At 42.8% G+C, this 22,840-nt stretch overlaps 1 protein-coding gene and 3 pseudogenes across 1 annotated transcript; 1 reads left to right on the top strand and 3 right to left on the bottom strand.

Moving 5' to 3' along the window:
• The window catches only part of LOC147456161 (expansin-A2-like), a 30,885-nt pseudogene extending 8,806 nt beyond the window's left edge, over positions 1–22,079 (bottom strand).
• On the bottom strand, positions 2,262–2,662 carry LOC147456164 (large ribosomal subunit protein eL32z pseudogene; annotated as a pseudogene).
• On the top strand, positions 11,409–12,233 carry LOC147456163 (uncharacterized; annotated as a pseudogene).
• LOC147456162 (uncharacterized) lies at positions 14,184–16,875 on the bottom strand. Its single transcript, XM_086515412.1, has 2 exons — positions 15,592–16,875; positions 14,184–15,256 (listed from the first exon to the last, which is right to left on the bottom strand). The coding sequence occupies exons 1-2, from the start codon at positions 15,722–15,724 to the stop codon at positions 14,247–14,249; spliced, it is 1,143 nt and encodes a 380-aa protein (XP_086371538.1). The 5' UTR covers positions 15,725–16,875; the 3' UTR covers positions 14,184–14,246.
• Positions 22,080–22,840: the final 761 nt, after the last annotated feature.

The following is a 22,840-nucleotide window of genomic DNA, read 5'->3' as shown; positions in this document are numbered from 1 at the left end:
AAGAGGATGGTAATTGGAATTTTGTGAAAGATCCATTGATAGGTAGCACTGTAACCTAGGGGAGTGGAAAAAAGAAATTGTAGAGGGAACAAGATTGCTAAATTAAATCAAAGTCTAAACAAAATAAAGGCTATACATTGACCTCCTTAGTTTTTTGTGAATGTCCCAACTTATACTCAGGAGATATGCTGCTCGATTGCATGTATGTGGATGACCCGTTTGGAGTGTTACTAGCCTTGAAATGTAAAAATGTGGTCTTTAGGAACTTAGGTCTATGTAAGCAAAATTAAAATAAAACTGAGAAGAACCGAGTACCTCTATTGGTGCTTCATAGCACTCCTTCGCACCTTCGCCGGTGGTTGAGTGCACACTTGAGCGTTTTTGTGAAGAGAAGGAAGGGTTGTCCTCCTTGGAAGGCTGAAACTACCTTATTAATAGTCCCAAAAAAGAGAACTTAATTGAAATTCAAATCCAAAGAAAAGGTGAGACTTACAAGTAATTCCAAGGAGGATTTACTTTCAAGCATTTTTAAATACACAATAGGAACTTCTATGACTTGTCCCTAAACACAAGGCATTTTTTGTTAGTTTAAAGCTCTCATTTTTTGAAACAATTGTACATTGGATATCACATTCAAAAGAGATACTTACAACATGCAAACATGACACCTGCATAATGCTTCCAGGGATATAACATCCATGTGCATCTTGGTTGATAGATTCTATTTCCACCTTCCACTTTGCATAGGTATTTCCATCACAAGACTTTGAAAAGATTGTACCAATGGAAATCTCCTTGGTATCTCCATCTAAGAAAGGAATAAAGACATACTGTTGTTGCACACCTTGAGGAAACAAGCCATATCTACAACTGATGTTCTCATGTGAGAGGATTTGAGATGAGCCCATGATGGAGACCATCTCGTGAGATCCTGCAGGAACATAACACTCATCATCCATGGTTGCGACACTTTTAGGAGAGCTCACACTCCGTTGGTATCCCTTTTGATTATCCACAAGGCTTCTTGGTGCTTCCATACTATCTAAGCTATCTTGAGTTTGATTTTCTTTGTCCTCCAAATCAATGATTAGAGAACGATACCCCCTGCTCTTTTCACCAGAGAATGACATAGCTTTTAATCGCAAATAGCGTCTGTGCTGATTTACCTTTTGAAAGATCACTTTCTCTGACATGTACTCACCATCTTTGTCCCCAGTGCCTCCAAAAGATATCAATGTCTTCCTTTTGCGCCGTATAAAGTCTTCGATCTGTTCTCTCATCTCCTTGTCTTTACTTAGGTCAGCATTTATGAATTTTTCTATACTGAATATACCCAGACCATTCTCAGCCCATTTTCGGATATTCTCTAAATTTTTGTTATATCTACTGTGTTCCCAACTATAATTCTTTCTAAGAAAGGACTTCTCTTCAGCATTCTTTGGGATCAAAGTTGGTGGGGGAGGCTGAGAGAGAGGCACTTGTTGCTTGGTTGGTGGCTTGCTTTGGATAAGAGCCTGTTCATCCTGCAAATTTAATATTGAAGTAGACACCTTGTCATTATCATGGCCATGCTTCTCTTGCGAAAAGGAAATCTTCGAGGTCAACAATTTCTCTTGTGCCCAACTATACAATGCAACTCGGTGTCCGGGTATGTCCACTCCCAAAGCTTCCCATGAAGGCACAGACATATATAGAAGACTGCTTCCGTTGATGTTACTCTTGAGTATGGTGCGTGTGTATCGATCCGAACCTATGTAGCCATTAACAAATTGAGTAACTTCCCTTGCATTCCAGCGAGTGATGCCTTCTAAGCACTCCTTCTCCATGTTTTGATGAAAGAGCACGAGATCTGTAAGAGAAAATTACCAATTAAGCACAATTGAAATAACTATGGGATCTCTCTCTCTCTCTCTCTCTCTCTCTCTCTCTCTCTCTCTCTCTCTCTCTCATTTTGTTACTTTGACTTTGTATCGGATCCACCACATTGTAACGCTCTGGTCTCATAGGTCACTTTGGGCTTTTGAAGACGTTAATATAACATTTCATTTCATTTTCATCTCTCTCTCTCTCTCTCTCTCTCTCTCTCTCTCTCTCTCTCTCTCTCTCTCTCTCTCTCTCTCTCTCTCTCTCTCTCTCTCTTTCGAGAACATGATCATTGATATTGAATATTCCAAAACCAATACAACAGAGCATGGCTATCACAAACACAAAATTACAATTCTAAAATTTCTTAAATTATCTCATCCTTAATGTTGTGATCATTAGGACCGGGCAGCACCTACTCATCCTCCTGACTACGAAGCCTGGCAGAACCATTAGTAACTGCAATGTTGAGCTGAGTGGCTCGCTCCACAATTGATTTCCGCTTCAAAGTGGAAACATTGTGAGCAATCTCAGCACAAAACTTCCTGTTGTGCATCATAAGAAGGTCCAGCAAAAACTTCGTGAAACCATTGGGTAGCACATGCCTTGTCTTCTTGTTTGAGCCATACCCAATGTTAGGCATCAAAATGCACCCTTTGAATTTCCTCCTGACACGCGAATCAATACCCTTTGGTCTACGCCAGCTTGGCTTGACATAGATCTTGCGATCACTGTGGGCGCGCTTGAACTTATTTACACACTTCGACACAATCCTGGGCTTGACGAGGGGGGTCACCATGGCTACCGCTGTTAGCGTTGTCGCCTCTCACACCTCCTCTCTCTTTGTTACTCTGACTTTGTATCAGATCTACCACCTTGTAACTTTCTGGTTTCATAGGTCACTATGGCCTTTTGAAGATGTTAATATAACATTTCATCTCTCTCTCTCTCTCTCTCTCTCTCTCTCTCTCTCTCTCTCTCTCTCTCTCTCTCTCTCTCTCTCTCTCTCTCTCTCTCTCTCTCTCTCTCTCTCTCTCTCTCTCTCTCTCTCTCTCTCTCTCTCTCTCTCTCTCTCTCTCTCTCTTGCGCCTATTGAAAATGTTAATATATCCTTTCATTTCATTTCTCTCTCTCTCTCTCTCTCTCTCTCTCTCTCTCTCTCTCTCTCTCTCTCTCTCTCTCTCTCTCTCTCTCTCTCTCTCTCTCTCTCTCTCTCTCTCTCTCTCTCTCTCTCTCTCTCTCTCTCTCTCTCTCTCTCTCTCTCTCTCTCTCTCTCTCTCTCTCTCGCTCGCTCTCTCTCTCTAACACACCAAGCAACCAGCGATGTTGCCTTACAATCGACGGCTCCCTCCACCTGGCCCCTATTCCCTATGGTCATCAGCAATCCTGCCAGAAACACCCCAACTACCATCCTCGCTGAGGCTCTCCACTCCCTTCTCTCTGTAACACACACACACGAATGCCCACCTCTCTCTCTCTCTCTCTCTCTCTCTCTCTCTCTCTCTCTCTCTCTCTCTCTCTCTCTCTCTCTCTCTCTCTCTCTCTCTCTCTCTCTCTCTCTCTCTCTCTCTCTCTCTCTCTCTCTCTCTCTCTCTCTCAATATAGGTCACTATGGTTTGTTGAAGACGTTAACATAACTACGCAGTATAACTAATACTGGCCCTGCTACACAACCCAGTGCTACGCAGTATAACTAATACTGGCTGCGCACAGAAACAACGAACATGGCGTGTACCCGTGATCGATGGCCACTGCGCTGCAAGGTCGATGGCCACTGCAGGATGACGACGTATAAGCAGAGGTTGCGCTCGCGAGAAGACCAGCTAATTGGAGCTGCAGTTCGCCAGGGCGGCCAGTTGAGAGTGAGATTTTTTCGATCCTGCTGCAAATCTAATTGAACGTCCGTGTGATCATTACGCACGAGGGGAGTGAGGGACCCGCCAAAACGAGATTGCGTTTTTTTCTTTAGCAGTAGCGCCGGGTGCTACTGCTTTGTTTTTGAAGATTTTTAAAAACGGGTATCCCTTATACTGGCGCAGCTCGCTGCTTTTGAGCTTTTGAAGAGTTTTAAAAACTCAATAATTTAGTAACGATTAGGGTCGGGCTGCAGCTTCAGCGTGGCGTTTTAAAATCAGCGTGCGCGATCGAAGGTGCGCGAAGTCCGGTGCTTTGATCTCTTGCGCATAGAGGCAAGTTTGTTGACCCACCCTAAGCCTCGTAAGCGAAAAGAGAGAGAGAGAGAGAGAGAGAGAGAGAGAGAGAGAGAGAGAGAGAGAGAGAGAGAGAGAGAGAGAGAGAGAGAGAGAGAGAGAGAGCCATACGATTGGATGGTGATGGACCTCATGGCTCAACAATATGCAAACTATATGTGTCTAAATCATGGTGCAGTCAGTTCTACTTGGGTGACAGAAAGTCTTATGGTAGTGTTGGTCACATGTGGCAACTAGAGAGAGAGAGAGAGAGAGAGAGAGAGAGAGAGAGAGAGAGAGAGAGAGAGAGAGAGAAGATAGAAAGAGAGAGAGAGAGAGAGAGAGAGATGAAATGATATATTAGCGTCTTCAAGTGGCCAAAATGACCTATAAGACCAAACGGACACAAACTTGTGAATCTAATACGATGTCTCGGTACAAAAAGAGATGCTAAAAAATGAATTTGGGAGTGCTACTAGCTAGTATTTTTTGGGATCTGTGTGATCACTCATACAATGGGGGAGAGAGAGAGAGAGAGAGAGAGAGAGAGAGAGAGAGAGAGAGAGAGAGAGAGAGAGAGAGAGAGAGAGAGAGAGAGAGAGAGAGAGAGAGAGAGAGAGATGAAATGATATATTAGCGTCTGTAACTGGCCAAAATGACCTATGAGACCAAACGGACACAAACTTGTGAATCTAATACGATGTCGCGGTACAAAAAGAGATGCTAAAAGCTGAATTTGGGAGTGCTACTAGCTAGTATTTTGTGGGATCTTTGTGATCACTCATACAATGGGAGATAGAAAGAGAGAGAGAGAGAGAGAGAGAGAGAGAGAGAGAGAGAGAGAGAGAGAGAGAGAGAGAGAGAGAGAGAGAGAGAGAGAGAGAGAGAGATGAAATGATATATTAGCGTCTTCAAGTGGCCTAAATGACCTATGAGACTAAACCGACTCAAACTTGTGAATCAATACCATATCCGGGTACAAAAAGAGACGCTCAAAATGAATTTGGGAGAGCTATAAGTACTTTATGTTAAATTCTCATTGTTGAATATCTTGACTGAATACATTCAAAGTTCCGAAAGGGTCATGGAAGAGGGCTCGCAAGGTGTCGGAACTGATCTAGTCAAGGTTGTGAGAGGTGCGACCCAAGAGGGGTTGCAATCTTCCCAGCTAGTTGTCAAGGCGACGGGCAGATACGTTGAGCTCGACACAAAGTTCTTGGAGAATTGGATGGCCAAGCACGAGGTAATTCAACGTGAGGAAGCACTTCCTTGGGTTCCCTTGTGCCGACTTCATGGTCACGAAGCTGTCCGTCTCACAAGGGGAAACAATATTGATGACTTGGCACATAAGTTTAGGCATCATGGTTACATGCCAACTCTTGCAGATTTTATTGTCTCGGAAAAAATGGCCAATGGCGACATAATTCGAGTAAGTGAGCAGGAAGAAAAAGAATGGGATGAGTCCTATTGGGGGGAGGTGAATCGGCAGTTTGATCGAGAGTTGCTTGCATCTCAATCATGGGCACATCTTGTTGGTCGAAAGTTGGTGGTATGGGATGGAAATCATCGTTTGAAGGCTTGGACAAGAGAAGTCAATTCAGGTGAGAAATTATTTTGTTACCTCAATATGTATGTGTCCTATTTACTATAATTTATTAATGTGGTGAATTAATCTTGTGAAGCTTGCCATGATGATGCCTCAAAGTTTGTACGTGTTAAGTGTACAATCACTGCCTTCTCGGAAGATGAAGAATGCTCTATGTTGTTTGCGTTGGATTGTCTTAATAGGTGAGAAAGGTACCTTGGGATGTATTTTGAGTTATAGAGGCAAATCATATCATAAAACCCTAATATGTATGGAATTGTTTTGCTAGTTTGACACAAACACATATCAAGAGGACGCTTGCAAGCGAGATCCACTTGATAAGAAGGCTTGCCCTTGGAAATGAAAATAGCTGGAAGAAATATTTTGATGAAGAGGCACTACAGGAGGTAGAGGCAGAATTTTCTGAAGACAAGAGGGGGCATCCCTGGATTTGGTGGACTATACCACTTGGCCTCCTCATGCAACTTATCTACTCTGTATGGCCATTCATAACCTTCTTTGTTTATTTCTTTTAGTTCATGTTATGCTCAACCTTACATGCTCAACTTTGATGTAGAGTGAATTCAAATTGGAGCTCTCAAAGAGATTAGAAGAGGTGGTTGTCCCCAAAGATGACCCGGCGTATAAAGCATTGTACAAGCAAACCATCCGCGAGGTGGAACAACATTTCAAAGGGAAGAAAGGATTCAAGCTTGTGGCAGTGGCAAACCCAGCCCTTGGGGAGGAGTGGGTTAATAAATTTGCAATCTAGATTGGGAGAGCGATCACAACGTAACTTTGGACAAACTGCTTACAGTGACACGAACACCGCTTCCTCCAGAAAGGTAGTTTCAAGTATTTTTGTTTAATATGTTCCTTTGGCATGCATATCACTGATTTGTATGACTTTTCAAGTGCAGAAAATTTTTTGTTTTAGATCGCATTCTAAACAAGGATATTGGAAGAGCATGGGGCTTCGAAGGGGGCGACAAAGACTGGCGCTCATATATTGCATGCTACTCTTATTGGGAGTGCATAGTGGAGAGAGCAATTGATTTAATAAGAGAGGCTGACGAGGTTTCATACATCTCGTGGAGTTCAATAATAAGAGATTTTTTTGATAAGTGTCAAAAGGTCCATCTTCGCTATTCATTTAAACATCTTCCAAAGCTTGCACCGGGGATCCAAAGAGAGAACATGCCTTTCCTAGAGCAAACCGCAAGACGGTTTGCCTATAGGTAATCTCTTTGTTTTATTTTTAGATCTAGATAATGTATGTATCAATGGCTTTTTTCCAACTTTTATTGGTGATCCAAGTCTTTCTATAGGTGGTTCGCGGAATTATTGAGAAACAGTCAAATCCAAGGAATTCCGGCCAAGCGTTGAAGAGTGGAAGGTTGTTTCATCTCTGGGATATAAATCATTGTACCCACGTTCATGGCTCGATGCAAATAGGACTCTTCCTAAGGATCTCTATGAGGTGCCATGGTTCTTAGAGTATTTGGAAGGTGAATATCCAGCCGAGGAGACAGAAATACATACACGTGAGTTCAATGCATTTCAATAAAATATATTAGATGAGCTTAGTAGTCACTACTTATGTTTTTTTTGCATGGTTTGGAAACAGGCCTTATGTGCAAGCCAATAGTAGTTGCAACGAGCACTTCAAAGAAATATACAACAACAAATGCAAAGGAAAGTGGTAGTGGTAGTGGCAAGGATATAAGGAGCCCTCACGGCACTCCAAAGAAAGACACAGTGACAAACACAAGGGAAAGGAGAAGTGGAAAGGACACAAGGAGCCCTCACAACAAGATTGACAAGAGTGGAAAGGATACAATAAAGTCTCCTGGCAAGCTAGGTACCAGATGTGGTAAGGGTACTCTTAAAGAGGTAGTGCAAAGTCCAGATCGCAAGGGTAAGGGTACCAATGAGAAGAAAAGAGGTAATAACTTGGAAGGAAAGCATAGAAAAACAAAGAAAACACCACCACAAAAAAAGCTGAAGGGCAACACTACGCGAACACAAAGGGAAAATGAAGATAAGGATGCACCGGAGGCTTTTGTGCCATTTCATCTCCCTGTACATGCTGATATATTGCATATTGCAATTGATACATTTAATGGCCCTGAAGACTCAGATGCAGTAATGATACGACGGTTTATAGAGAAACTTCAAGCCCAAGGTGGATTCTATGAGGATGCACTTGTCTCTCTTGTATGGGCAGATCTTCCATCTGGCTTGTACCCATTTGAAGAGGAGGATGAACTGCCAGCTTGGAATGAATGGGATTCAGAAAAGCTAAAGGCGTCAGTTACCATTGCATCAGAGTTCTTGAGCCATGATGGTTTCTTTGTTACTACTAGTGGTATTGAGCATCAATTTGAAATTGTGTCACGTGTGATGGGGCAATCCAAACTTCAGTATGTACATAGTATGTTCTTGGAAACTACAACCCAATGCAAAAGGATCGTTCGTGGGAAAGTAGAAGAGGTAAGTCAAAACCACTTGAGGATTATGGTTGTAGAGTTTTTATAGGTTAAGCTCTAATAATTTACTCTCTTAATGCTACCTTGCAGGTTTCCACTTTAGTGATTACATTCTTTGCCCATCCAGATTGTACACGTGAATTAAATTGGGAGCAAGCATTACAAAAAGTCATGAAGGGATCTTTCGACAACAAGTCTGATACATTTGTGGAGCTACCAACAGGGAAGCTAAACCCGACACTAGATGAAGACGGCAATGCCTTGCGTGGTGCAGCTGAGAGACACACAAACTTTTGTGGTTTCCTAGTTTCACTCTGCACTCAAGAAGGGGAAATCATAATAGATTGTTTTGTTGGGGTCGGAAATATGGCCAAAGTGTGTGAGGTCTTAGACCAGTATTGTGTGAGTATTGAGATTGATGAGAGGTGCCATGAACATTGCCTCTCTCAGATAGGCGATCTGTTAGAGGTTTAGATGGCATGAGACATCAACTTCATTGACTTTATAAGACAAATATGATTGTTTTTTGCTCATTCATTTTGTATGTGAGTATGTATCTTTGAATTGTGATTGATGGACACAACCTTTTTCTATTCAATTTCAATTTGTATATTTGAAGAGTGGTTTATACATTTTGTTTCCATTTTTTTTAATCAACCTACCAAGCAAAGTGAGCAAATTGTGTATGTTTATGTGATGTAGGACTAATGGAGCCATGTGTTGAGGATAGCGATCAAGTATTGGCATGTTCATCCTCAGAGAGAGGTTCCCTTTTGCGGGGTGAGCTTGAGAGCTGGGTGTTGAGCCTACAATCCAATCTGGATAGTTTTCATTCACCTTTGCTTGCACAAGATGTAATATTGAGAATGATATTCCCCCCAAATAGAAAGGGAAAGGGAAAACGGTCTATGAAAAAAAGGCAGAATAGGTCACTCTTAGAAATTGTCATGGATAAAGACTTTCCAGGAGTAGACAGCACCTTACCACAAACTATTACGCAGGTGTTTGCTCGATATAAAGAGAAGGGGCTTTTAAAAACTGCACAGTGGCGACTTTGTATAGGCAAGGATGAAAAACAACACAAGCCCACTCTTTTCCCCCCGGATGCAGAGGATATATACGTGGGGAATGTTTTACCATGTACATGTTCTCCGTCCTCTTCAAGGAATAAGCACAAGAGAAATTGTGAGACATGCTGTGGACGTTGTGATGTCTGTGGCAAGGAGCGAAAAAACATGGTGCGATTTGAGTACATCTCGTTTATCGAGCAATTGCGTCTTCTATGTCAGTGCGAGGAGTTTTGTCATGATTTTCTTACAATGTGGCGGGCAAGAAGTAATTGGCAAGCAGACAGTTCAACCTCTACCAATGTTATCAACGATTACTGGGATGGGGAAAAAATAAGAATGTGCAAAGACTTTTGGAACCCACATAAAGAGTGGGAGATTCCAGCTAAGTGTCCCAATAGTTTTTGTGCCATGTATTATCGGACTTTTCCAACCGCCTTGCGTAGTCCGGAGCTAAACAACAATTGGAATGAGATTACCAAGGAATATGAGTTCTTATGCTCACATTGTGCAACAAATATCAAAGTGCCAAGAAGAATGGTCAAGGTGAGACAATATTGCAATCAATTTGAATAGTATTCATCTTAGCAATGTTTATCATGCCCATAACTTTCATGTTTTTTTAGGGGGATCCTCGAAATTTTGCACTCATGTGCCATTGGGATGGCTTTCAAACGGCTTCAACCAAGCCGAAAGATAGTGGGGTTGTTGAAGTGGTGGTCCTCAACGGTGGCAAAAACTCAATTATTGGACCTTTGCCAGTGCTATTTTTTCCACTCAGCTTATTGAAGTTAGAAAAGAAACATGGAAATATTCTTCCATACCTTTTAGAGCCTTTAATATGTGAACTTGAGTCGGCTTTTGTTGATGGGTTCTCCATCAATTTTAACTATCCACCAACGGCCATATTTGACAACTCTTTGGACATAGCATATCGTTCTTGCATTCTAAGGGCAATTCTCATGTCATGGACAGGCGATCACCCAGCCCAGTGTAAACTAGGATGTTTGAAGGATGGGGGCAAGAACGGGTGTAGACGGGATAAGCCTCACATGAAGCAAATCACTCAAGGGGTATGCATTCCAAAGTACGTATACACAAAGAATAAATATATTGCTCGCTACCCACTAGAAAAGAGGACTGCAACAGAGATGTTTGAAGCTATGAGACTTTCAAGACAAAAACAAACGAAGGAGGAGTATAACGCTACTCTATCCAATGCAGGACTAACAGGAGAATCACCACTCTGGAGGTTGTACCATCTCTATGGCTTTGATATTAGTTTGGATCTTGTGTATGATGTGATGCACATTCTTGCACTGAACATTTTCAAGAAGTATACTAAACAGCTATTTTTAAAGGCTAGCAATGGCATGAAAACATCCATCACTCATGCAATATATGAAGTTACTGCTGCAATTCCCCGAACACTTCGCAGAAGTGGACGATGGCCGTTGCATGCTACTAGACACCACGGAAATTTTATTGCAGAAGAGCATCAAAAGTTTATTCAATGGTGTTTACCACACATTTTAAATAATGTTCCAGACATTGAGAAGACATTGAGAGATGTGGGAATGATTTTGGTTGACGTAGCTCATATCTTCTACAACTACACACGTACTCATGGTTGGACTTTGGATACCATCAATGCTACCCGAAAACTACTTTCAGCATGGAGAATTATTATGGATGAAGAGGGAGGAGAGACTGTTTCTCCTCTAGAGCACGTGGCAGGTGTGTATGTTTCTATTCACCACAAATATAATAAGCACTCCTTATATAACATGGAGACCTAAAATAACGTCAATCTTTGTATATAGGTTCTGGAGAGTTGTTTGATGACATAATACGCCACAGTAGCCATGATGGACTTTGGTGCTACCAGTTTGAGAGAAACGTGTTGGGAATTGTAGAGATTCCAACCAATAACATGTTCAATGAGTTAACGTACACTCATTATCACACTCGAGCGCTTTTATCAAGAACCTTGCAACAGTTGGAGATTGAGAAGGATGGATTGTCACCTTCAGAGAGGATACTCTCATGCATACATGAGACTCTTTTATTGCCGCAAGGTTTTTCAAAGGCTAGCATGGAGCTAGGAACTTGTGAAAGATGGCATCTGTTGTGCTTAGCAATTGCATCCTCTGAAGGTCAAGCAACACAATTGTACAAGAATGCTCAAAGGCTTGGCCCATGTCATTGCTTGAGCATGATTCAGAGAAAGGGAATCGCTCTACATGGTTTGAAAGCAACAAAAAGGGCTCTTGAAGGTTGGGAGATAATTTCTTTGAAGAGTTATTGGGGCCAACAATATATTCATCTAGAGGGATTTTCCTACTCAAAAGTATACATATGCGGCGAGCGATATGAAGCAAAAGACAATGTGGTGATCACTTTAGGCAGAAATACTAATTTAGAACATCAAAATAAAGCAAGGGGTGTATGCAAGATCACCGGTTTCTTGTCACATGAGCATAACAGAGGCATTGAGTTGTTCTTGATTGGGGAGTTTATAAATGGAGGCAAGGGAATAGATGCTCTTCAACTTGATAAGGTCACTGGGATGAGAGTGATCAGTGATGTGGATTTTTCTCGCAAAAAGAAGTGTCTTTTACCAACATACACCATACTACACAAGTGCTTCTTTCTACCCTTGCGCAATACCCAGAACAAGGTGATATATGAAATGAGCGACACCATTTTTTGAACTTGGTTGCTACAACCTGGCAAGGTTGGATGTGCACGGCCATGGGTGGAAATAGGAGATGTAGTATTGGTTGTAAGCAGCTCCTCCATGTCTACTCCATCTTTCAAGGTTGCTATCGTGTTCAATATAAATACAAAACAAAAATCAGTCAAGCTAGGGTTTTTGAGGAGGGATCCAACCACGGATTATTGGAATGTTCAAGGAGAAAACAAGTGGCAGGATTTGGAAACATGTTTGGAGGTGCTTCATGAATGGTCTCCAATTCAAAATGCCAATGATGCAAATGTCATGCCTACTTGTTTTAAGAGAGGAATAAGAAATTCTTGATAGGGTCACTCATTGGAGTGCTCACTTTTTCAACCTTTAAAGACTTTTTCACTTTAGAAACCTCAGTTCATCGGGTGATTTTGTAGATAGCAAGTGGATACTCATTTTGGTGAAAGCGGCCCACGGTTTTCCTGACTTGTATTTCATGTGTTATGGTTATAATGGGGAGCCATTTCTTGAAGCATAAAATTGAGTAGCCATACTTATTGCTTTGGTGTCACATGAGCCTTTTGATTGTAATATAGCACCATTCCCTCTTCCCCCCCCCCCCCCCCCCCCCCTCTCTCTCTCTCGTCTCATAGGTCATTATGGACCTTTGAAGACGTTAATATAACATTTCATTTCATGAGATTTCGCCAACGACCGATGCTAGATCTCCTGTGATTCAGCTATCCCAACAAGCCGCCCATTATTCTGCTTAGTTTTTTGTCTGACTCACATCAACCAACTTAGGACCCCATAGTATATATCTTTGTTTTGTACTGTTGTTAGGTTATTTTATTTTGTTACTCTGACTTTGTATCAGATCCACCACTTTGTAACTTTCAGGTCTCATTGGTCATTGTGGCCTTTTGAAGACGTTAATATAACATTTCATTTCATTTCTCTCTCTCTCTCTCTCTCTCTCTCTCTCTCGTAATTGGAGAGACAAACAAAGGAAGAGATCTGTGCTCACCTAAAATTAGAAAAGATTTGAAGCTATGAAAAGTGGACAAAGAAGAGATATATATGTCATTATTTCTTGTGGTAATTATTTAGAATTAAAAAACACAAGCCATGAAAAATAGACGTGCAAGACTTGAATTTGGTGTTTAATTTAAGCCCTAAACATTATTATCTCTCTACATTGCCCACACGTATGGTGGACAACCACCCCAACAACGTCGCACCCTATGGTGGGCACAGTAGGTCATGTTGAAGCTCTCTACCACATCATCAAGCAATGTGAAGACAACTTAAATCATATCGAAATACGCTCTATTCACAGGTTGAGGTAGAAGCCCTTTTGACATGGTGTCGAGAGATCTGTGCATGTGTCAAGCCCTTCCCAAAGCTACTAGATGGTGGTGGAGCATAGCATGACACTACAAGAGGTTGTGTGCTCTTGTGACGCTCTTAGCGACGGAAATACACTGGGTTTTTATAACCCCCGGCGTCGCTATAACCGTCGCTAAAAGCGTCGCTACGAGAGCGTCGCTATCTGTGTCGCTATAGGCGTCGTTATGAGCGTCGCTATATAGCGACGCCTATAGCGACGCAGATAGCGACGCTCTCACAGAAGAGTATAGCGACGCATATAGCGACGCTACAGAGCCATAAATAGCGACGCTTATAGCGACGCCTGAGAGAATATTTTTTTGGTGGCAGGGCATTGAATACCCTGCCACCCATCAACCATATTGTACTTGATTCACTTTTTAAAAAAAGTGCAAAGGTAAATAATAGACCAAAAATTGTCACCCACAAGACGCATTGTTTGCAAAATTGACAATTGTACACATCATAGACAAACTGAATTGATTGGCAAATGTAATAATGACAATTGTACAACATCATAGGCATAAAGAATTGATTGGCAAAAGGAATTGCGGTGACAAATGTAATAATATACATGGTTCAAAAAGACGTATAAAATCCGTCTCATGATACATAAGCTATGAGAAACCCTAAACTAATGCTATCTAGCTACGGCTAAACTGACGTCGTCTAATCAGACGTCTCATCGCGTCCAAGCGGCGTATCTGTCGGATTCTGCAAAAAAAGACAATAAGACAGCTTTCAGTAAGTATAAACATATAACGACATTTATAAAACAATACAAAAAATAAAAAAGAGTAAACCCTAATACTAACCATGCCGCCGCGAGAACTGAGAATGTCCATCAGGGCGTTTAAGCCCTTCCTGCCTGCGTACTCGCGCTCGTACGGTGTGGGATCACGTCCTGTCATCGACCACTGTCAAAACATACAAAGATTTCATTATGTTAGAACTAAAAAACTCATAAACCCTAAACTATCGAACATGCATAAAGAGCAATGTGAAAAGACTTACAAAATCGGCCTCAAATGATGCCCATCCACCGCTCCCCAAGTGGTGCGAGCTCCCTGCCTCTACTCGCGCTCTGGCTGCATCCTTTTGTTGCTTCCACTTGTCGGGATTCTCGCGCGCTGCTTTCTTCGCATTCTTCCAATCTTCTTTGGCCAGCCAATCTGGCCTATTCCACCCATTCTTGATTGCTTTTTGCACTTCGGAACGCTTGTGTTTGCAGTATTCGCCAATTCGAATCTTCATCAGGTCTTCATTGAAGCGCTGATCCCGTGTTGGAACGGGAAACTCATCATGAAGTATGCTGATGACTCTGTTTTTTAAATCACTTGGTACTTCACTCCATTTGTTTAGTATATAGTGTCTAAACAGCTGAGAGCAAAGACCACGCATGCGCGAGATCACCTTCTTGCCGTCATCATCCATGATGATGCCGCCGCTGATGTCGACGGAGTAAGGCAAGCCCTCTGGCCGGTGACGCGTGAACCTGGGTGTCCCGGCAGGGGTCTCTAGCGGCGTGTCGATGGGGGTACGGACGTCAGGTGTCTCCATCGGCGTCTGGGCGCCGAAGCGAGGAGTGTCGAGTGGGGTGGCTCCTGGCGGAGTAGGTAGAGGTGTGTAGCTTCTAGGAACAGTCAGTCGTGCAAAACCTGACGTAGACGGCGATGCTGTGGCTGGTGTGGGGGCGGGCAAAGAAGGGGAGGGTAAAGAGCCTCGTCGAACACGAGGCGGTGTGGAGGCATCGGTGGCGGAATCCCCACAACAACCGCCACCGCCACCACTAGAGCGCCGGTGTCTAGACGAGTGTGACGCTCGTCTCGTCGACGCCGAAGCTTCGGAGCGCGCCGAATGCTCCGAAAGAGAGGGAGATGCGGATGGTGTAGGAACGCGCGATGATGCGCCAGAGCGATGACGCTCCACGTACCACTGTCTCTGCTGCGGTGACAAAGAAGAAAGAAACTCCTCATCATCCATACCTGCATTAAACACACGAATATTTAAACTTAATATTGAATGAATAGAGTAGACAATGACGCAAAGACCATTAAATACAATGACGTAATGACGCATATAAATACAATGACGCAATGAATCGAGTGATAGAAGAGGCAAGTCGAAAACTCAGAATTTTCAATCAAAAGATGTGAGCGCGAGTAGAAAAGAGCGTTACACACCATGGAAGCTACTTAGAGAGCTAGAGCTTTTACAGCACGGAGCAAAATTGTTCAAATACAATATTTGTGGCTTTAAGAGATCTCTCTCTCATCCTCGCATAACTCAGCATAACTTCCTATATCTATATAGAGCTCACCGTTTAAACACATATCCTCTGTTTCATTTTGTAGCTCCTCTGCATGCACCCCATATAGAGTAGTAGCATCTTGATGCTCGTCTGGCACCACCGCAGCGGCTTCTGATTGAGCATCTTCTCTGATCTCCTCCATTGATGTCGTTGTGATTGGCACATGGTAGCCTTCATACGTCCTTGCACTACGAGGGGCTACCTCTATGACGTACCACCAGTTTGATGTAGACTTTGTAGGATGAAATACTACCTGTCAGAGCCACATAACTTACATGAGAGCTTTCAAGCACATAACTTGTAAAAGGGGGATGTTAACTATTTATATACTTACTTGTTCACAATGCTCGGGTAGTACGAAAGTGTCTCTTAGGTCAGTCCATTTCTTAGTAGAATCCACCTCAAGAAAACCAGACTCTCCTCTACGCACAGTAGCGTTTCGACCCTCCATGATTATCTTGAACCATTGCACGTCGAACAAGTCGACAAAAAATCCTCTGTAATCGATCCTCAAAATCTCTTGCAGCGTGCCGAAGTAAGTGAGTTCCGCCACCACGGGATCTGCATCAGAGGAACGTCGTCGACTAGACTGTTCAAATTTTGCCATGATTCCACAATCTTGAGTAAAACGCTTTTTGTCGATTCGTTCCACCCTAAAATGTCGACCTTTACACCATGCTGCTGTGTATGACTTATACTACAACGAACAAAGATTATGAGTGGCCGTTCAAACGTTTATAAATAAAGTCACTTGCTAGTCGTACATTGCAAACTTACCTTGGTCGCGCAACCCCGAGAGTACTCCCACTCTTCTTCAGTCACTTCGTCACCGCATTGTTGTGTGCTTTTCAATTGGTTGTGCAACCATCTTAAGCTCATGAAGGTTGGTAGGCTCTCCAGAACCGCTGGATAGTGCATCGGTGGTCGTCTTCCCCGTCTCCACTCGATTCGTGCCCTTTGTCGCTCTTGCTTTGCATCCTCATATTGTGAAATCCACTTTTGCATCACTGGATTGTGAAGCATGCAAAATCGGTTGATTTTAGTCTCTAGATCTTCCGTCATCTTCTTCTCAACACCGAGATTGCACATGACAATCCCAGATATGCGCTCATCATCTATGGTTCGCCATAGCGTGTCCCGGGATTTATCAAATCCGTCTAGCCACTCTCCAATGTACACTAGGGACTCTGATACCAACCAACCTTCTGCCATGCTACCCTCCGGACGTGCCTTTTGACGCACATATCCCTTAAGCGTTTTCATGAAACGCTCTAAGAAGAACATCCATCTGGAATGAACTGTGCCAGCTATTTCCACCTCATCAACTATGTGAATAAGAAGATGCACCTGAATGGTTAGTATTGTAGTAGGAAAATGTTTCTCAAACATGCACACAAGCTCCGCAGCATTTAGTTTGGCGAATGGTATGGAGTCTACGTCGATCTCCTTTTGTGAGATCCATTGCACCAGCTTTGCAAGTTTGTAGATTGTGTTACGGATGTCGAGAGACAAACATCCCTCAATGGCAACCGGTAAAATAAACTGTAAAGTATGTGCAGCAATGATATTAAAGTCCACATTTTATGCAATGATATTAAAGTCCACTATGAACGTACCTGACACATTTTATGCCAATCGTGTGACTTCAAACCGGTAAGCTTTCCTTCTTTAGTAAAACACGTTCGGAGCGAGTGCATTACGCCAGTGGGGGTCCGCAAAGATCGAATGGCCTCTTTTACTTTGCGTTCTTGGGCTCCTGTGAAAATCCATGGTGCTTTAGGAAGTTTTATCGATCCATCAGACGCTGTTTGCGGCCAATATTGCTCCATACGATCCACATTTCTAAGGTCAACTCTGGCTCCCAAAGTATCTTTCTTGCCGGTCAAATGGTCCCATAGTAGATTACCCACATTCTTGAATATGTGCATTGGATCGAGCAAGTGATTGATCACGAGTCGGGGCCAGTATGGTAACTCGTACCATAGAGATAGTCTCTTCATCCCTGGAGGCAATCCGTCATCGCACATCTCCTTCTGCTCTAACCATGCTTGTGCAGACATCCTTGGTGGCTCTCTTCCCAAAAAGCCGTCGCGTAACACATGATTCTCCGGAAGATACGCTTGATGACCTTCGTAGATTTGCTTCTTCAGTGAGGGTGCCCTACGTGCATTCAGTCTAGGTCCACATGTGACACATGCTCTGTATCCGCTTGTTTGAAGCCCTGCATGTATACACATGATAATAGATCAACTATGGGGAAAAACAAGATTTACAGTGTCTGAGAGAGGAGTGTCAATAGATCACCTGAGCATTCTGTTAGCCCGGGATAGTCATGCATGGTCCACATTAGAATACCTCTGATCAAAGCATTCCGTCGTCCTGTGTGTCGGCTCATATCCACCACCTCTATGCCAATCCACAATTGTTGTAGCTCTTCCAATAGTGAACGAAGATACACATCCATATTCCCCACTTTATATCGCCTTGGCACAATCAAGCTTAGCCATAGGTGCCCCTTCTTCGTAGTCAACCACGGGGGAATGTTGTAGTTGACGATGACAACGGGCCATACACTGTAAGATGTTGATCTTTGACCAAATGGATTTACGCCATCCATAGCCAGGCCTAAGCGCAAATTTCGTGCTTCCCTGGCAAAATCCGACCATGTTCCATCTATATGTTTCCAGGCTGCGCAATCTGCAGGAATTCGTAGCACACCATCCGAAGATTTATTCTCCTCATGCCATGATGCTAGGGCGGCCATGGACTTACATTCGAAGAAATGCTTGATGCGAGGAAGCAAAGGAAAATGTCGCAAAACCTTTTGTGGAATTTTTGTCCCATGGAGATCTACTCGATATCTTTCGGAATCACATTTCGGACACTTCTCCATGTCTGTGTATTCCCCTCTGAAAAGAATGCAGTCATTAGGACAAGCGTGGATAGAATTGTAATCCATCCCCAAGTTTCGCAAAATCTTTCTTGCTTCATCTCGGGAATCTGGCATCACATTGTCAGCTGGTAGAATGTGCTCTTTCAGCAATCTACACAACATAAAAATATGATACAGTCGTGTAAAAATCTATCAGATCATTATACATTTAGAGTTCTATTAAAGTAAACTAATTGTAATAGATCACCTGAAAAGCGCTGTGACGCTAGTGTCACTCCATCCAAACTTTGCCTGCATGTTGAGAAGAACCAGGAGTGCTTTCAATCTAGACATACGTGCTCCATTATACAATGATGTATCGGCTTCACTTTTCATATCATCATAGATAAGCCTTTCTGAATCCATGATCGTCTCAATCATTTCATCAATCTCGGGCTCAAACATTGCCTCGTTGGGAATGTGCTCTGCATGATCATCCCCCGAGCTGTCAGAGGCTACATCTTGTGGCCTCACATATGCTGCTTGACCAAAGCGCCTGCGAATACGTCTATTGGGTTGCAAGATTGCTGCTTGTTGGCCAGCGTCAGAGTCCGACGAGTTATAATTGGCAACAACTCGATCTATAATAGATGGATCGAACTCGCCAAATTCGCGAACGTGCTGCAAAGAAACACGTCTTGTCCGTCGCACAGCATGCTTGCATTGATTACAAGGACATAAGACCCTCGTTGAGAGATAGGTGTTTCGGTTGGACAGTCCCACATCCTCGTCGCTACTCATAATGAGGATAAAAAACTTATAACGTGGACAACAAATTTAATATTCTATTGGCATTCTTCGTCTTATCTCTCTCTCTCTCTCTCTCTCTCTCTCTCTCACTCTCTCTCTCTCTCTCTTTACCTCACATTCTCTAGTCATGTCCAATCCCCGCACACCTCGGTCTAGAGGTGCACGGAGATCAGAACCACTGGGTTATAATCTCGTCTTTATTGGTCAATACCTATATTTGTGGGTACAAGAAATCTAGACACCCACGTCTACATGATACTGCATGTAGTGGACAAAATCCCTTTGCCTCTTCTCTAGCTGTAGCACTTCACTTCATCTTAACATCTTTTCACAGTAGATCTTTTCACTGTTCGTCTAACTCTAAACCCTAAACCGTAAGTAATTCTTGCGTGGACTCGATCTAACGTAAATAAGCGTAAATCTAAATAAACGTAAATCTAACTAAAAATAAAGCTAAATCTAATTTAACGTAAGTCTAATGACTAGAGGTTGTCTAGATGGTCATTGTGTCGGGGATGTAGTGACTCTTGCCGCCCTGAAGATCCACCTTCTTCCCTATCTTCTGAAGACATTTCACCAGTACTTTTGGATCGACGGAGCCCACCATGAGTGAAGGCAGCAATACCCTATATTCCATTGAGGGCTGTCTTCACCCGCTTCATGCAGGCATCGCAGTCTATGGAGACCCGCATCTAATCTAATATAACGTAAATCTAAATCTAGCTTAAATAAACGTAAATCTAGTTAAAAATAAACCTAAATCTAATTTAATGTAAGTCTACATATAACCTAATCTTTAACGTCTTTTAAGATAGTTTCCTACGACGTTATAACTCTCTTCTTCCTGTGTGTGTGCGCGTGTGTGGATGTGTGTGCCAATAAAAAGAGATAAATGGTATAACCTTTCTATCACCCATGCCAAGTATGATAGATTGATTATGCCATTTCTCTCTTGAATAATAGGTCTTCAGTTCAACTCCTCGTCGGCTAGATCTTTAGGTCTTTTAATTTTAATTAGTTTCCTACGACGCTCCCTTAGTTTCTCTTTCTTTTTCTCTCAATGTGTGTGCGTTTTTTTGGATCGTATGCATGTTTTCTTTCTCTTTTACTCTCTCAATGTGTGCGTTTTTTGTTTATGCATGTTCTCTCTCTCTTTTCCTCTCTCAATGCGTGCGTTTTTTGTTTATGCATGCTCTCTCTCTCTCTTTTTCTCTCTCAATGTGTGTGTGCATTCTTTGTTTATGTATGTGTGTGCGTTTTTGCACTCTCTCTCGCTCTCTCTCTCTCTCTCTCTCTCTCTCTCTCTCAAAAACACTATGTGTGTGTATGTGTGTGTGTGTGAGAGAGAGAGAGAGGGAGAGAGAAAGAGGGGAAGGGAACATGAGAATGAGGAGAGGGAAGGAGCATACCTGGCTCTCCTTCCTCTCCTCGTGTGTGTGTGTGTGTGTGTGTGTGTGTGTAAAAGAAAAAGAGAGAGAGAGAGAGAGAGAGAGAGAGAGTGAGGGAGAGCGTTACCTGCTCTTTGCTTGAGGGCGCCGAAAAACTCAGATCTGAGATCTGAGTTTTTGGGCGCGCTCGGTTATTTTTTTTACCCCAGCTGGCGTCGCTATGAGCGTCGCTATAAGCGTCGCTGTGTGAGCATCGCTAATATGAAGAGCCTCTTGTAGTGTGAGAAGCATATATGCACAGCCATTGGTATAAAGAGAGGCGTCATTCCACGGAGAAACCACAGTGGAAGCACCAGCAGCCATCTTAAACATCCACCTTGGAAGGAGAAAAAAATCATGCTCTTGACCTCCAGTTATTTGGGTGCTGGTATGTTTGTAGGTTGTATTTACACACGAACCTCAGTAAAAAAGATAGATGGTGAGAAAAATAGCTATTGTGAAAGATAGTTACTTATAATTATTTAAGTGGGACTCACATAAGAGTGACAAATTTTTGCATATGAAAATATTTGATGAAAATATATGAAGGTTATGAATGTGTGAAAAAAATTCACACTGTTTATATTTGTATTAAAAAATTATCCTTGAAATGCTACTGGAAGGTAAGAAAATATACTCATTGCAAAAAAACACATAGACTTGCTTCACGTGTAAATATTTACACATAAAAAAGTTACAAAATTTACATAGAAATTCTTTTTTCATTGCTATAAAAAAGCATATGTAATTTTTTCAGTGTAAAAAAGAAGATGTATAAAATTTTCATATGTAAAAACTACAATATTTACATTGGAATGGCAGTTTTTTGAGTCTAAAAAATGTTATTCACACTCTAGAGTGTGAAAAGTGATATTCACACTCAATTTTCATAGGTGTAAAAGTGTCTAAAACTTGTAGTGCCCCTGTTTACAGCAAACAAAATGTAGCTCAATACATCATTAACTAGAACAATATGTGGAAGAACCTTTTAATGCATATTTATGGCATGCAGTAAATTTTGACTCAGAATCTCAGATATTATAGTATTGTCTCGCAGAAAAGACAGCAGGTCAGATCAGAAGCTTATGAAAGAAGATGCAGAATGAGGGACGACGCACCCATGGTGCCAGAAGCATCACTTCCGCCATAAAAAGTGGCGTGGGCGCCGCTCCAGCTGCCACCTTCCTGGGAGCCATAGCCATTAGAGGCAGCTATTGCCGAATGTATGAAACCTGAAGAGATGCAGGGCAGTCCAAATAGCAGGAGGGAAAACATTAATGAGGCGAGTGCCATCCCTCTTCTGTGTTGGGATCCAGGCTAATTAAGGCAGCGCAGAGCTGGCTTAGGAGGCCCCCCTTATAACGTCGAGGGCGTTCTGTACAATAGGCTGCTTTGCAACGTTCAGTGCAGGATTTGGGCTTTTAAAGCTGCTGCTGGCTGATGACGAGGCCGAATCAAGCGGGCAGAAGAAGCTGGCCGGTCGGGTGTGCGGCGGGCCCATGGTGTGGAAACGATGAGTAACATGCAGATCAAGGATGATGCCTTTGCCTTATTAGTCTTGTCGTACAAATGTTGCGCTAGGATTGCTGTTATCAACTAACTGACGAGGCCCCCACGGTAATATATATCGAAGGCCTTCAATCCTTGATGAAGCATGTCTGCTCTCTCTCTCTCTCTCTCTCTCTCTCTCTCTGACTCTCTCACACACACACACACACACACACACGACCCACACAGCGGGACTGGCTGCCAATGGCTCGGGAAGTTGGGGACGGATCGAGAGCCTCGAATCAGAACGTGTATTGTCGTGGTGATTGCAGACCGATAGCCTTCTGTGGCCCCGGCCCCCGCCCATGTTGCCGCTAATCACGACATATATGTTGGTCAAGCCTCGTGTCTGGACGTATGCAACCGTCAAATTCCTAAGTTGTTGCGATTGAGAAGTTGCTATTAGGCTAGAGGAGCCTCAGGCCCTCAAGGACCAATTGACTCCCACCTCTAAGGCCTATGTCACACATGGACGTTGGACAAGCCCCTAAGTAGTCTGATTGGGCATTCGCGGTGTCACACCCAGACGGAAGCCATTTATCTACAATAAACTAAAAATGAAAATCAATGAATGAGTTTACTGCATGTGGAAGAACATCTG

The sequence above is a fragment of the Adiantum capillus-veneris genome, chromosome 6, assembly GCF_014529385.1.
Source record: "Adiantum capillus-veneris isolate H3 chromosome 6, ASM1452938v2, whole genome shotgun sequence".
Taxonomy (NCBI): domain Eukaryota; kingdom Viridiplantae; phylum Streptophyta; class Polypodiopsida; order Polypodiales; family Pteridaceae; genus Adiantum; species Adiantum capillus-veneris.
The sequence above is the reverse complement of the archived record's forward strand: the minus strand, read 5'-3'. Positions and strand labels throughout refer to the sequence as shown.

What these genes read in the sequence shown, in the direction of transcription:
- LOC147456162 (XM_086515412.1), bottom strand. Translation starts at nt 15,724, where the DNA reads ATGGAGGAGATCAGAGAAGATGCTCAATCAGAAGCCGCTGCGGTGGTG. An exon ending in AGAGGATATGTGTTTAAACG is followed by an intron (nt 15,257 to 15,591) that starts GTGAGCTCTATA and finishes TGTTTAATGCAG; the next exon opens with GTATGGATGATGAGGAGTTT.